The sequence below is a fragment of the Octodon degus genome, unplaced genomic scaffold, assembly GCF_000260255.1.
Source record: "Octodon degus isolate 3935 unplaced genomic scaffold, OctDeg1.0 scaffold00116, whole genome shotgun sequence".
In the NCBI taxonomy this organism is placed as follows: Eukaryota; Metazoa; Chordata; class Mammalia; order Rodentia; family Octodontidae; genus Octodon; species Octodon degus.
The window spans coordinates 5,995,460-6,011,828 of record NW_004524692.1 but is presented as its reverse complement, the minus strand read 5'-3'; the positions used below and the strand labels follow the sequence as shown (position 1 = coordinate 6,011,828).

At 44.7% G+C, this 16,369-nt stretch overlaps 1 protein-coding gene across 1 annotated transcript; it reads right to left on the bottom strand.

Annotated features, from left to right (window-relative positions):
- Positions 1 to 293: 293 nt before the first annotated feature.
- Positions 294 to 8,684, bottom strand: LOC101590125 (intelectin-1a-like). Its single transcript, XM_012516621.1, has 8 exons — positions 8,517 to 8,684; positions 8,260 to 8,323; positions 6,556 to 6,642; positions 4,256 to 4,503; positions 3,774 to 3,932; positions 3,252 to 3,372; positions 2,165 to 2,268; positions 294 to 446 (listed from the first exon to the last, which is right to left on the bottom strand). Exons 1-8 carry the CDS (start codon positions 8,682 to 8,684, stop codon positions 294 to 296), a joined length of 1,104 nt encoding a protein of 367 aa, XP_012372075.1.
- Positions 8,685 to 16,369: the final 7,685 nt, after the last annotated feature.

Here is a 16,369-nt window from a genome sequence, read left to right as displayed (position 1 = left end):
GGCAGCCTGAGGAGGTCCTGGGGGGTGACATCTTCCTCTATCAGAGCTGCTAAACTCTCACATTCCAAGCACTGATGGGGTTGACACAGAATCACCCCGCAACATGCACTCTGTTGAAAACTCCTACCGTTCTTCAGCCCTGCATGACAAGAACTCATAGAACCACCAAGTCTTCAAGAAAAATGATTTATTTCCCTTTCCTTGGCTACTGGCATTCTAGATACTAGGTAGCTTAGTCTCCATGACTGGGACCTGGTAGTTGAGAGAAGGCCGGGTCCCACAGCACGATGGTGTCAGCGATAGAACAAAAGCACCGCTGCCTCAGTTATCTCCCGGCTACTGCTCCATGCGGTATGAGTTCCATATCCATTCCAGTTAAAAGCGGAGAAGTCTCCACATTGCAGAGGATTGCCCTCTGGGAAGAAGCCTCCTCCACCAATACAGTTCTACAAAAGAAGAAAGGGGGAAAGGACAGTGGGAGATCAGATGGGGAAGCTAAAGACATCTCCGTGGCAAAGTCTTTGTGCTTCATTAGGAATATCCTTTGGTGGTTCTGATGTATTACACCTGTAAAATCCTCTCTTCCTTTAACTTTATTTCCATCACGTCTCCACTTGACTTTCTACTTCTTGTGAACATTCATTCTCAGTGTTCCTGGTGAGATGCTTCATGAGTGCCTCAGGTGCAGCTCCCTAGGAGGGGACACAGCTCCCTCTTCCTTAAAGACTGTAGGACTCTCTTGGTCTTGCACCTGATACACCAGAGCTGCAAGGCACCCTATGGCTCCTCAACATCACGTACTTCCTGAAATACTAGTGGCTTCGAATACACTGTTCTTTCAACATAAGCTGCATTAAGACCTCATGGATTTCCATCTATTCCTCAAGAATCAGCCTTGAAGTTACCTTTTCTGTAGTCACTGCCCTGCTACACCCAGCACAGTTATGTGCTTTTGTAGTCCCTAGTTGTTCCTATTTTGTTTGGGGCAGATTGGTGGTCATCAGACCCGGTGCTTCACACATACAAGGTTAGCACTCTAACACTCAGCCCCCTTCCCTGGCCCCTTGTTTCTATATCTACTATATTTCAGAGTCACTACACAGTAATGGCATCTTTATGTCAGTATCCTACTAGATGCTGGACAAGGCTGACTCTGTGAACACACGAATGTGTGCTGCCATACACTACAGGATAGGGGATCCCTGCAAGCCTTTCTAAGGAGAGGTGGTGCCCATGCTCACTGCACTACTTGTGCTTCGGGCCATGGCTGAGAGGTGCCCTTGAGGACAGGTTGTCACAAAGAGACCTGTCTCTTTGGTGCCTTCCAGTTCTCATTCTCCTTTGTGACTGGAGGGTCCTCCTAGACAACAAAGCTGCCTCCCCCTACGTGGGAAAGAGACAAGCTGGTGGCTGAGCAATGAAAGAAGAAGGAGGTCTTCAGGGTCACCTGCCAGCAGCTCAGGACACTTTTTTCATACTGTTAGTGTGGGGAAGGGTGGATTCCAAGTGAGCATGCTCAGCCTGGACAGCTCAAGACCTCCCTCATCATCGCCTTTTGGCCAAAACCTTATTGACTGGGCAAAATAGGTCACAGTCTAATGTTCTCTGACTGAAGGCGATATCATGCTTGCTATACATGACAACTGAGTACAACTGCAGTGGCAGTCAGTCCCCATGGTGACCTCAGGCCAAAGTCTTTTGTGGGAAGGACAAGGGCAGATGGATTGAGTCCCACTTAGGATTCAGGACTGTCCTCACCATCCCTCCACAGTGTGCATTGGTGCAAGCATCAGATGTGACAGGGAACACCAAACTTTATACTGAAAATTAAACCTCAGGTGGAGAAAGACAAGACTGGGTGTTGGTCAGTCTTAGCTCCAAATATTTCACAGCTCTTCCCAAATGTGAGCCTCAACCTAACTCCAATCAACTGGGTGTCTTATGGTAAAAAGCTGAGCAAATGTCAATAGTACATTTGAACCTCAATTCTTAATTTTGGACATCAAGAAGACAGAAAGTCTGTACCTGTGCAGAGAGTCTTATGCCTCTGGTCCCTGGGGAGTGCAAGGGAAAAACCACACTACACACACACACTACACACACACACACACACACACACACACAGCCTTGCTCACAGGTCCCTGTGGTGGCCACAAAAACTTACAACTTCAGTGTTACACCCGGTGACCTTTATTCCAGCGCACAAGGCATTTGCCGCCCTCTCATTATTAAATACTCTGAACTGGACGAATCCTGCAGTGAATTCATCTGGAAACAAGAGAGAGAAAGAAAAATTCAAGGATGATAGTGAAACAAGCTTCCCTTGGGCCAGGTCAGAAACTGTCTATGATAGATTCGGGTTCCAGCCCAACACTTCAGTGGCACCAGTGGAGCCAAAACCTTGGTGCTCAACAAATGGTTTGTGTCAAGCCAAAACCTAGCTGAGAAGGACCCTACCCCATCCCAGAGCCCAATAACTGGTCCTCACATGGTGCTCCTGCACTGGCACAGGCCTGTAGAGAGAGAAACTCAACAATGCAAGAAACCACCATGAACATCACTACAGGCACATCAAGCGCCTGGCAGGCACACTCACAATAGTCCTTTTCACACTTTTCTTGCTCTCTTTCTCTGTAAAGTCTCAAATCCCAAATGCACACAATAACAGCTGTGAATTTTATAGCACAGCCTCAGCCTCTGTGATGGATATGTTACCAAATTTAGATTCACTGTAAAGGAACTTATAGGTACAACTCTCAGTAGAAATATAATTGGCCTGACAAGCACAAGGTCCCAAGTTCGATCCCTGGTACCAAAAAGAAAGAAAGAAGGAAAAAAAGAAAGAAAAGAGGAAAGGAAAAGAAAAGAAAGAATATAATTGGCTCTACATTTCCTGCCCTGTACATGCGGCCCTGGCTTGCTGCTAACAACTTGCTGAAGGGCTGGTCATACAGTTGCTAGGAGTAAAATCTGCAGGCAAATTTCTCCAGTCCAAATTCTCTCATTTACCCACTCATGCCTTTGAAATAAAATAAATTCCTGAGACTCCTCCTGCTCCTTTCCTAATCTTACAAAGGAATCAATACTAGTTCAGGCCTTGAGGGTTGTGTGTAGTTTAAGTGAGACAATGCTGTACATATAACATTCGTAGGGTAGAAGCAGGCTGCAGTAAGTGATAGATAGCTGCTACCCATCATAACAGAATTTGTCATCTTTCCAACAAAGATTTCAGGGGAGCGCTGAAGACTCACTTCGGCCATAGGGGGAGTAATAAGATGCGGTCTTCTGGGCATCGCCAAAATCATAGACCACGGGTATCGCAGGCCCGTTGTCAGTCCAACACTTTCCTGCTCCATATTTCACTGGATATTTCTATGGGAAATGAAGAGGTTATTAGGTCAGAACAATAGGGTTGGCTCTCACTGATGCTGCACAGATGGGAACCATTCTGTTCTTGATAACAGAGATTACATTAAATGCACACAACATAGGAATCTTTCCCTTTGGCTGCACTTCTCCAACATACCAGCTCCCTCTGAGCTCACTCTCAAATTCTTACCCTACCAGTTTCTGGTCTTCCTCTCCCAGTTCACTCTCATGGGTCTTTTGCTCTCCCTGCACCAGAATTTCTCATAGAATTGGGACACAAGATATGAGTAAATGATAGTATAGCAAACATGTAAGATAGCCCTGGGGAAGGTGGTTGTTCCTGATCTCAAGCACCTGCTGCTTTCTAGACCCATGGAAATCAGCACTGCCAGCAACCTGCATACCTGGTAGAGTCCAAACAGATTATTCCCCACATGTGGGAAGAAGCCGGTATTGGTGCGGTATCGCAGCAGGGCATTAGTCCTCCATTTTTCCATTGGGCTATTGTTGGGCACATGCCAGATGCCCAGGTCCCGGGCCTGGATGTCATAGTAGCCAGGATTCTGGAAAGCAACCAACACTTAGCCAGACCAGGCCAAAGGACCCCATGAAGAAAAGAAGACACACACATGAGCCGCTTGGTTGTGTGGACAGTCAAGTTTCAAGTAGCTAGACAGACAGGCAGATTCCACACCCCCATTTCCAGCAGACAATGGATTCCATCACCACCCAGGTGCCCCATTTTTGTTGGGCTTTCGGAGGAGGAAGCTAGGATTCAAGATATGTATTTCTCTTATCTTCTCCCCCTATAGTTCCACACCCCACATTCCAAACCTCCATTCTCCAGGCTTCACACCTTCCCACAGTGGGGGCCAGAGGCACCAACCTTGTAGTCATCGCTCGTGGCAGCTTCTGCAGTCCCAAACGTGTTGTAGTTGGCCCAATTGCCATCACCCTCAGGGTAGTCAGCTCGGTTGCCCTGCTGACTGGACCAACGATCACCCAAAGTGCACTTCCCAAACATGTTGTTTTCATGCACACTAGCCACCAGGGTCCAGCCACCACCATTGGTGGTCATGTCACAGAAGGTCTGGTAGATGACTCCATTCTTGGTGCGGAGGAAGTACAGGCCATCTGTAAGGAGAAGCAGCCCAGAGCCTACCTCTCTGCAAATGCTTAGCCCATCTCAACCCCACCACCAGGGAAGCTCCAGGAACAAGAAACATGGCCCAAACACTCCTCACTTGAGCCCTATGATCTTGTGTCCTTAGGGCCACTAGATCTCCCAAGTTCATAAGACCATAGCCCTGTGAGTGAGTCAAAACAGAATTATCCAAACCCCCAGCAATTCTCCTGCTAAAGTTAAACATGGATTTGCACTTATCACAACTCACCAACTCCACTCCAAATAGACACCCAAAATGTTGAAGCCTGAAACCCACTGCATATCTGTACACTAATGCTCATGGCATCACAAGATGCAAAAGGTAGAAACAGCCGAAGTATTCCTCAACAGATGAATGCGTAAACAAGTACTGTGTGTGTGTGTCCATCTGCAGTACATGTTACATATAGAGTGCGCATCTACTGATAAACATACATAAACACTGCGTGAACAGGAATTATTCATGCCACAACATGTATGAACCATGTCAATATTATGTTAAGAAAAATAAGATAAGCACAAAAGGACAAGTAATTTATGATCTACTTACATGAAGTAACTATTACTGCAGTGTTTTTTTCAGATTGGGTTTCCTCCCTATGTTTCTGTAGTTGATTCTTTACTTCAGATGCTATGAGTTCTGAGAGAATTCCTTTTTATTTCAGAAAAGAATTCCTCACTGAATTCCTCTATGACTTTCTGCTGTTGCTTATTTACTATCAATGCTATTAATTCGTACATTTCAGCTGAGCTAGTAAAAAAGAATTTCACTCTGAGTTCCTCTATGACTTTCTGCTGTTGCTTATTTACTATCGATGCTATTAATTCATACATTTGAGCTGAGCTAGTGTCCTCTGCACTTGTTCTGGGTGGGCACTGGGTTTCCTCCATATGTTTCTGCATTTGATTCTTTACTGCAGATGTTACTAATTCAGGGATTTCTTTTTTCATTTCCAATCTGAGTTCCTCTGTACCTTTCTGCAGCTGTTTCTTTATTTCAGAAGCCATTGATTCATTGCTTTCAGCTGTGTGATTCCCAATTTGTTCTGTGTTAGTGTTCTCTGCACTTGTTATGGGTGGGCTTGGGTTCTGAGATTGCATTTTGTTCCTTCTCATTGTCGTTTTGTGTAGCACTGTCTTCTGATCTTTGTTGTAGATCTTTGTTGCAGTTATAACCTTAGCAGCTACTGAGGTTCAGGTGCAGATCTACAAAGTTTGAATTTATCCAGCTGTGCCTGGCTTGGGTCTGCTGCTGTGCTCAGCTCCTTCCTGCTGCTGCCATTGGGGGTGAACCTGTTGTGCCCCTCTGGCAAGATGTTCTGCTCCTGGACTAGCTGGGTAGTTCTGTCCCCTACACTCTCTGCAGGGATTGCAGCTGCAGAGTTCCACCCCAGGCCTGTATGTCAGGCCTGAGCTGAGTCTGGAGGGGACAAGGTAGAGTAGGGGGGAGAGGCAGCTCTCCCACACATTCACTGGGCCTGGACTAGGAATGGATCTGGGGGTTCCCAGAACGTGACACAAATTCCTACTCTGTGGGTGGGGTGGGGGTATTATGGAGTGATGGGGGGTGTCCCAAGAGGGTGAAAGAGGGTGTCACCCACACTGCACCTGGGCTGGGACCAGTAGGTCATGCCAGCACAGGGTAGCTGGAAGCTTTCCCACACACTCACCGGGCCTGGGCTAGGACTGGGTCTCTACATGAAGTAATGATAATAGGCAAATTTATCCAGAACATAAGTAGAATAATAAGGAAAAACAAAACATAAGTTTATTGCTTAGTAGCTAAAGAGTCTCAATTTGAGGGAATGAAAATTTTCTGGAGATGATGGTTATATAACTATGGAAAAGTAATTAATCTCACACAAATGAATGTTTAAAATTGATTGAAATTGCAAACTTTACCCAATATTAATACATGTATAATTTCCCATTCTTCTATACAAAACTAGAATTAATTTAAAACCTCCCAGAAACAAAGCCCCGTGCTGGGCTGGACAGCCTTTGCACGCTGCAACACTCACCACGGGAGCCACGGCACCTCTGCTTGACTTCCCTGCAGCTTCGGGGCAGAGATGGAGAAAAAGAACAGGTTTCTTTCGTGGCTGCAGCTAGAGAAAATGCGGAGCTTTATTCTCATTGCTGGTTTGACACAAAACCCAGCCGCCCCTTACCACTAATCTCCAACTCATTTCTCCACTCAGTCAGGGCCTTGCTCCCTGGTTTTAACGGCCTGGAGACAGCAATGTCGTCTCCAGTCAGCACATCCAGCCCAGCACCCAGTGCCAACTTCACACATGCCTGCCCATGTGACCCGATGCCGGTGCAAAGCCCTGTCACTGGACATTCAAAGGAATGAAGCATCACCTCCCCTGTTCAAAAAAAAAAAAAAAAAAAAAAAAAAGGCCAGCAAGATAGCTCAGTGGACTAAGTGCCTGCTCAGCTAAGCACAGGGACCAGGGTTGGATCCCCTGCACCATATGCCCTGCCGGCCCAGGCCCTGAATGACTGAGCCGGCCACAGAGTCCAGGTGTAGTGACACACACCTGTAATCCCAGCGCCAAGAAGGCTGAAAACAGGAGTATCACTACAAGTCTGAGCTGCATAGTGAAACCCTGTACCAAATTACATAAAAAAAAACCTTACCTGTAGAAGGAAAAACAACAGAAAAGTGCACTAAGAAGAATGAAACAGAAGTTTGAAAGAAGAAAAGAGAGACACACATGAGGATGGAGAGGGAGAGGCCTGACTGGAGGCAGAGAGATTGTCTAGCATGGGACGTCTTGGTCACAGAAGTCTAGCACAAAAGACACTTCAGCTTATTCTGAGAGGATATATATAACTTATCAGTAAGAAGAAAGAAAAGAGAATGCAGGGGAGAAAAATGTATTCAGAGGCCTAGAGAAAAGAATAAAGCCAAAAACATCCAGGTAGGTAGAGTGGCTGAAGGATAGGGTGTGAGGAAGATAATACTGGCCGTGCCCAAGAAACTAACAGGGCCAGAGGAAAAAAGAGCCTTCCGTGCCAATCTCCGCTGTAGTATAATTCAGTAGGCAGTAAGCAGTGACAAGCTTTGAGGTCAGAGGCCTTCAGCTGTAAGGTGCTCAGTACTCACAAGTCGATGGTCCCTACATCTCAACATTCCTGACCCTTGGTTACCACATGCCTGAAATGCAGCTAATAAATGCTGCTTTGTGAATGTTTCTCTCTTTAAAAAATAAAAAATAATGAAGAGAAATCTTGAGGGGCCGGGGAGATGGCCCAGTGGAATAAGTGCTTCTCTGGCAAGTGCAAGGGCCTGAGTTCAATCCCCCGTTCCACAAAAAAAAAAAAAAGACATTGCAGAAATCTTGAAATGCCCTTTTCCTTGTTGCAGAGAGGAGGGCTAAGAAGGGAACATTCTCTGGTACAATGTAGACCATGTAGTTGCCAGCCAAGTCCAAGGCTGAGGCCATGGGAGCAAGTTATGGCTGGGAGGATCTACAGTCCTTACCAGCCCTTCAAGGTTAAATGAGGCACAGAGCCTGAACCAAGGTCAACCTTAGCCACACCCTCTCTGCTGCAGGTCAGATCCCTCAAGAGGCCAGAAGTCAGCACTCAACCTACATCCAAGGTCACCTTGGTGCACCTCAAAGACCTCATCTTATCCCAGGAGGGCTCCAGGCCTGAAGGCAGCTCAGCCTACTAAAGAAGAGCTGGGAAGCCTCCACTCCTGGAAAGAGACTCACCTGCCCTCACTTCTCGGGTAGCCACAGTGAGGAGCAGCAGGAGGCCAAGCCGGGTCATTGACATCTAAAAGAAAGCAAGATGAAGGTCACTGTTCTAAGCACCCTTCCTCGTATCCTTGTCACTACCATACTCCTATCTAGTCTGACACTAGATAGGAGACCAAAGGGCCCCCAGCTCATTTTATTATTATTTTTTAACTCCACACATCTGAAACCTAAGCCAGTACTGGGCCAACAGCAGTGTTTCCCTAACTCACAGACAGCAGCCCGCTTCCCTCCATGTCAGGCCTGGAGCCAGGAGTTGCTGAGTGGAATCTGCGTGTTTCCTCAGCAAAGACTCCTGATGAGGAGAGAGGCCCTGAGCCTTTTATGGAGACACACCAGCGGGCACTGCCCAGACCTCTAGCCTCGCCCTCCTCTGGCATGACGCCCACTGGCGGTGAGCTTCTGTTCCTGCCAGGGAAGGTTCTTTACTGATGATTCACAGAGACAGCTGGCAGTCAAGGACAACTCTGAAAGGTCATTTAAGAGCATCACTTCCAGACTTGGGGTTTTCATGGATCTGTTTCCCCAAAAATAAAAAAAAAAGAGTTGATGTGAATTTGGAGGGCTCTGGTTGTGTCTGTTTCTTGCTGAGCACAAACATTTTTCTAAAATTAAACATATACCATTATCAAGGGCCAGCCAATAGCTTAGCAGATTAAAGCACCTGCAAGCAGGCTCAGGGGCTGAGGGTCCAATCCCAGGGCCAGCCATGCTGGCCCAGCTCCCAGGGAGCACTGCAACGTAGATTGAGACTGGGCATTGTGGTACGTGCCTGTAATCCCAGCTCTTGGGAGGCTGTAAACAGGCGGAACACTGCAAGTCCAATCTAGTAGTAAGACCCTGAACACTGAACACTGTAGATAGACCCTTCCCTAAAAATATATATATATCATCATCATTTAAGAAAAAAGTATTGGGCTGGTGAGATGGCTCAGTGGTCTAAAGCACCTATTTAGAACAAGCTTAGCAAAGCACAGGGACCGCGGTTCAATCCCCCAGCACCACATGCCAGCCAGCCCTGCCCTCTGGTGGGCTGAGCTGGCCACACACACACACACACACACACACACACACACACATAAATAAATAAAATTTTAAAAAAAAGAAAAAAGTATTAACAACAAAATAAGAAAAGGATCATTTCACAGAAATCTAAACCTTTGTTTCCGTTTAAATGAATTTAAATACCATGACTTAATCTTTCATTTTCTCACATTGTCACGAGCTACTGAATCTTTGCAATGATTACCTGCATTTTAGGAATAAAACTGAAGCTTCAGAGCCCAGTACCTCTTCTGTCCCAGTTTCCCTCTTCAGTTCTCAGATCCCACAGTGTTCAGAACTAGAACTGTTCAGCTCCTCCTGGGTGATGCCACACACATCCCTTCCTTATAGCACTGACAGTAATGGCCATCCTTTGGAAAAATGGTATCTTCTTGGTTATTTTCTGTCTTCCTAGGTTCAATACAATGACTTACACAAAATACTCAAATATATTAATAGGATAAAATAAAACAGCATGCATTAAGAAACTCTCCAAAGGAAATATACTGCCTATACGTGACAACCATCCCTTCCCTGCACTCTGGCTAACCTCAGATCTGTCATGAAGCCTAAGATTATCCTAAAAAGGACAAAGACTACCCAGAAACAGTTAGAAAAATGTGTCAAAATTAAGCATATCTGCAGAATCCTGGAGACACAGGCAACAGGGTACAGAAAAGAGACAGGGGCCAGATCTTGGCTATCAAAATTAGAGATGGGAACAACAAGAAAACAAAGCATACACTGCTGATGGCTTCCAGAAGTTCCTGCCCACCACATCGAGTGGCTGGAAGGGCTGCTGGTGCGCAGCCGATCCTGCTGTCTGGAAACTGCACACAATGCTTTCCCTCAGAACCACAAAATTTGCTAAAGAACAGCACAGCTGGCCATCAGAGACAGCAGGCCCAACACCAAGCTGTTTGAGGAAGAAAATAAATAGGCAAACAGATACCTATTGTACTTGTGCTAAAGTAAAACCATAAAGACTGCACACAAAGGAGGGGAATAGGATTAAGTGGAATTCAGAAGTGCTATATTTAGGCAGCAACTCCCTATTGTGGATGTACTGCAAACAGCAAACAATAAAAAACGTTCAAAGAAATACATATTTTCTTTTTTAAGTTTATTGGTTCACTTTAGATATATATAATGATCACTTGCATCATCGAGAATTTGCACCTGTACATGGCATATCTTAAATCTTTTTTCCCTTTCCCCTGCCCTCCTTTGAACCTCTCTTCCCCTCTTTTTTTTTTTTTTCAGAACCAGGGATTGAACTCAGGTCCTTTCACTTGCCAGGCAAGCGCTTATTCTACTGAGCCATCTCCCCAGCCTTTTTCCCCTCTTTATTCATAAAAATTTTGTTTCCATTTTTCCTTTCTGTTTTTTAATTAATTTTATTGAGAAAGAAATAGCAATGAAACAGTTTCAAAACAGGTTAGTAGGACAGTTACAATAATTAATACATTGCATATTGTTGTCTTCATAGTAGTTATTCATAGTACAAGATGCAGACATGATATCTTGTCTAAACACTATTAGTACAAATCTTTCTTCTCATTGAACTAAGACAAAGTAGCTATATATCTAAACCTAACTAATCTGTATATATAGATATATCTTTTTCACTGCAAAATGGTCCTTTGTTTATGTCCCCCTTTTCCTTTCTTTCTCATTTTTTTCCTTTCCCTTTCTTTCTCCTTCATTCTGTGGAGGACCACCTGGGCAAGTCTCCTTGAAAGAAGAGCAATTGGGGCCAGGGAGATAGCTCGGTAGAACAAGTGCTTGCCTGGCAGTGGAGGGTCCTGAGTTCAATCCCTGGTATGAAAGAAAGAAAGAAAGAAAGAAAGAAAGAAAGAAAGAGAGAGAGAGAGAGAGAGAGAGAGAGAGAGAGAGAGAGAGAGAGAAGAGCAATTGTCTCCATTTTGGCTAAGCCTGACCCTACTACCCTACTTCCTTGTACTGATATGTCTAGAGCTGTCTAGGACTTTTCTTTGTCCCTTCAATGGGCTTTATGCCATGTTGATCTACCCAAGGTGCTGATGGTAGTCTTTGAGGATGGCAGGCGTGTTTCCCTAGAAACCCCCACCTGCCACCCTCTAGCATAAGCTGGAACCTGATTGGCTGAAAAGCCAATGCTCCTAACTGTCAGCTGGGCTCAAGCCTTGAGATACAGGCTATGACTTCTTGGGGCTTGAAAGATTACACCTCGGAGCTGAAGCACTGACCCCAAAACATTAGATGTTATCTCAATTGTATAATGCAGATTGCTCTTTCTGTATATCCTTCTCTCTGCATATCACAGAGGTGAATGCAGGCCTCCCACCTAGCCCCCAGCTCATGGCACTCACATGCTTCCTGCCACTCTTGGTCACTCATCCTCAAGCCACTCCCCTCTTCACAAATGAATAAGAGCTGGGTTCAGTTTGGGTTAAGGGCCTTTGTTCTGGATAGCCATCACCATGGCTAGACTTAGGACCCCGTGGCTCCCCATAATTATAAATATGCCTTAGTGTCTTTCTTCTCACTATGGGTTGCACTGGAAGTGGTAGATTGGAATTAACTTGATGGGATTCCAATAACTTACCCATGGAATTACAAATATAAACTCCCCGGACTGAGATGAGGACCGGGAAATGCTCTCTATGTCACCCCTCTCTAGTTCCCCTTCATATTTGAATATTGTTTCCCCATCCCATAATCTCTACTGTGCATTTTGGTCCTTATTTGTACTTTTGGTTTCTCACACCAAAGAAATTTATACATGTGTGTTTGATTTACGTCATTTAAGAGCATGAAGGGCCACCCAACTAGCTCAGCGGATTAAAGTGCCTGCTTAGGCAGATGCAGGGGTCAGAGTTTTGATCCCCAGCCTGCTGTGCAGGCCCTGCCACCTGGGGTGCACTGAGACAGCGATTAAGACTGGGAGTGGTGGCGCACACCTGTATTCACAGCCCTTGGGAAGCTGAACACAATTGGATCACTACAAGTCTGATCTAGTGAGACCCTGTAGACCCTGTAGACCTTTACTAAAATACAAAAAAAAAAAAAAAAAGAGTATGGCCTCACTGGGCATGGTGGCACACATCTGTAATCCAAGCACTTAGGAGGCTGAGTCAGGAGGCTTGTTGCAAATTCAAGGTCAGTCGGGACTACAAAGTGAATTCAAGGGCAGCCTGAACTGAATAGTGAGAACCTATGGCCTCCAGGTTCATCTATTTACCTATAAATGTCTCAAGATTAGCCTTCTTTATGGCTGAGTAGTACTTCGTGGTATAAAAATTTTTTTCTTCATTAATCAATTGGTGGGCATTTAGGCTGTCTCCAACATTTATCTATTACAAACTGAGCTGCTGTAATCATAGGAGTACATATATCCTTATGGTACATTTATAATTCTTTCTGGAAAATACCAAGAAAAGGAATAGCTGGATCCAATGGTACATCTAGCTAAGTTTTATGAGCAATCTTCACACTGATTTCCACAGTGGCTGCACCAGTCTACACTCCCAGCAGCACTGGAGAAGGTTCCTACTTCTCCACAGCTACACCAGCATTTGTCATTGGCTGATTTCTTACTGATGGCCATTCTTTTCCGAGTGAGATGGAGTGAGTCTCAATGTTGTTTTAATCTGCATCAAATGACCCATGACATTGAGCATTTTTTCACATATATATTTGCCATTTGTACTTCATCTGAGAAGTATCTATTCATTTCAGATGCCCATTTTTGGACTGAGTCTTTAAATTTGGGAGGTTCTTTTTTTGAATTCTTTATATATTCTACAGTTCTTTGTCTGAAGAACAGCTGGCAAAACTTGTCTTCCCACACTGGGTTATCTCTTCACTCTGTTGATGATTTATTTTGCTGTACAACCACTTCTTAATGAGATTCCAGTTGTTAATTCTGTGTAATATTTCCCACGCAATTGTTCATAAGTCTTTGCCTACACCTATGTCTACAAGAGTCCCACCTATTTTCTCTTCTAACAGATTTAGTATTTCTGCTTTGTTTGTTTTTGGTTTTGTTGCTGATAATCAAACTTTTCCTAACCAGGTAGGTGCTTATTCTGCTGAGCTATATCCCCAACCCTATGTTAATATTTATATCTTTCATCCATTTTGATTTCAGCTTAGTGCACAGTAGGAGACATGGGACTAGTTTTAGTTTTCAGCATGTGGAAAGCAAGTTTTTCTAGAACCATTTATTAAAGAGGATACCTTTCTTCCAGTGAATGTGTTTGGCCCTTTGTCAAAGTTAAGATTGAGTGTGTTTGGAGTTGTTTCTGCATCTTTTAAATTCTTTTTACATTTTTATTTTTTTGGTACAGGGTCTCACTATGCAGCTTGGACTTTTAGTGATTCTCCTGTCTCAGCCTCCCCAGTGCTGGAATTACAGGCATGCACTACCAGCCTGGTTTGGGGGCTGGTACAGTGTGCCCAGGGTTCTGGGGCCAGCACTGCATGCACTACCAGGGATAGAACTCATGACCTTGTACTTGCCAGGCAGGCACTTAGAGTGCTGAGCTATCTCCCCAGTTCTCTTTCTGCATCTTTTAATCTGTTCCACTGGCTTGACTTACAAGCAGCCCTCACAAACAAATTGAGTTCATGAGTCAAGGGTCCAGTGTACATGGAAACTAAGTGATACACTTTTGAACAATCAGTGGGTCACAGAAGAGATCAAGGAAAAAGTTACACAGTTCCTTGACTAAAACAATAATTCCAGAACAACATACCAGAACCTATAGAGCACAATGAAAATAACCTTAAGAGAATTTATTGCTCTGACAAATTTCTCCATATTAGAAAGAGAGGGGCCCAAGATAAATAGCCTAGTAACTCACCTCCTCAAGATCTTAGAAAAACAAGATCAAAATCTAAAGCTAACATAAAGAAGGAAATTGTAAAGTTAAGAGTTGGAACTAATGAAACAGACACACAAAAAAAAATACCAATTAGTTTAACAGGGTACTTTGGATTTTTTTTTTCTTTCCCAAATTCTTATTTTATTTATGTTGTTTTGAAACAGGATTTCACTATGCTGTCCAGGCAGGCCTTCAACTGACTTTGTAGCCCAGGTTGGCCTCAAACTCAGTGATCCTCCTGCCTCAGACTCCCCAGTGTCTGAATTACAGGTGTGTACCACTATGCTTGGCTCCCTTCCCAAATTCTGAGGTAGAGAAAAGAAGTCGAGTCAGCTCCAAGCCTAGGTGCAAAAGCCACCTGAGCCAGGCAAGTCTGAGACCTCACAAAGCTGTATCACTGAAAGCTGGAACCTGGCCTCCTGAGACAAAGACAGCTTCACACTTGTTTTCCAGACAGTTGTAACTGTATTTCAGTCTTTTCAAGAGCCCTGGGACTCCAGACTCAAGTATGCCTCTGGGCTGGGTCCACTGCTCCAAGTCATAGGGACAGGGAGCCTTGTACCCTCCTTGGGATACTCATTCACCAACAGTGAGCCCCAGGACAGAAGATGCAACAAAAGAGGACCTCTTCCTCCACAGCAAGTGTTGATTTCAGCCATGGCATGATGGGAAACAATGGAACTCTGCCTTGAAACTGGACAGTGCTGAAAGGAGCCTGCCATGCTGATTTATATACTTCCTTCCAGTCTCTGAAGGCAGAAAAACCATCTTCCCTGAAGACACTTGGTAACAGTTCCAAAAATGAAAACATGCTTCAAAGCACTGTTTTGTTATTCCCGGTAGCCAGGTGAGCCCATCTCCTTGAGGAAGCTCACCCTTTTCTTGGTAGCATGCCGGGCCACAGACAGGTGGAAAGAGTGCAAGAAGCAGGCAATCTCCTGGAAATGCGCTCCTGGGAAGGCGATTTTGTGAATGAGGTCTTCCAGGCAAATGACATCAAACTTGCCCAGGTGCACCTCAATCACAGAGCTGTGGTTGCCAGCAAGGTCTCATTCTTGACCTTGCCCCATCCACATTTCAAAATGAGTTCCCCGACAGACTTCAGATTTAGAAATATCAGGTCACATAAGGCTCCACCACCCGCAGCATTTTGAGAGTCTGGGGGGTGACTTTAACAAAGACACCACTGAACAGCTTCCTCAGGCGAAGTCTCGCAATGGTCTTCTGTGCTAGTGAACTCACCCAGTTGATACTTTGGAGGCAGACAAGGAAGGAAAGGAATGTTCATCAAGTGCTTCCAAAGCGCCAGGTTGCACTTCTAGTCGGTTCACGTGCACCCCGTCACACCGCTGCCACCAGGAATTGTTGTATGTTACAGGCTGGTGCCAAAAGAAACGACCAGAAGACCTAATGAATGTAGCTTCAGAGGTCTCACTGAGATTAGTCTCTCTCCAAGGGAGCCCAGAGCCTCAGAAGCATCTCACATTTATTGAGGGGTGAAGGCAGCCTAAGGAATACAAACTACTATCTCTATTGACTTACACCATGTGCCTAACTCTAGGTCCACACAAATGCTAGCTGATAACATCCCAAGCAAGGGATCAAAGGACAGAGCACCTGCAGGAGAAGCTGTTATCTGCTGCCTTGAATCCCAGCTTTCCGGGAATTTGCAAACAGACAGCAGCTCTCCTCGGGCTCTGTCTATTGTTCTCTGCTCTCTTGGGACATCAGGCTTTTGTCTCAAATCTATATTTCTACAAGGAATCATGAAAGAAAGATTCCAGTCACTTACATCTGATCTCTTTTACCTTCCTCTCTTTCTTTGCCAAAAGTGCCTGCTTTGTCTGGGTGGCTTTGAGGGCTTGATAAGCCTTCCTCTTTTTCAGGAGATTTTTCTGGAACCAAGGGGATCTTTTTTATTTTCTCTTTTTCTGCTATCTTTCCAGCATAAGGGCTACTTAACAGAATACTTTGAAATAATAGACAAAATAGACAAATCCTTAGATACATTTGCCAAAAGAAGAAGAGAAAATACTTAAATCAAAACAATTAGAAATGAAGTGTGTTGTTGCATAGGTCCTGCTTTACCTTGGTCTTAACCATCCAGTAGAAAAGTATGAAGATGAAACATAGGAAATAAAGCCATGCTGTTA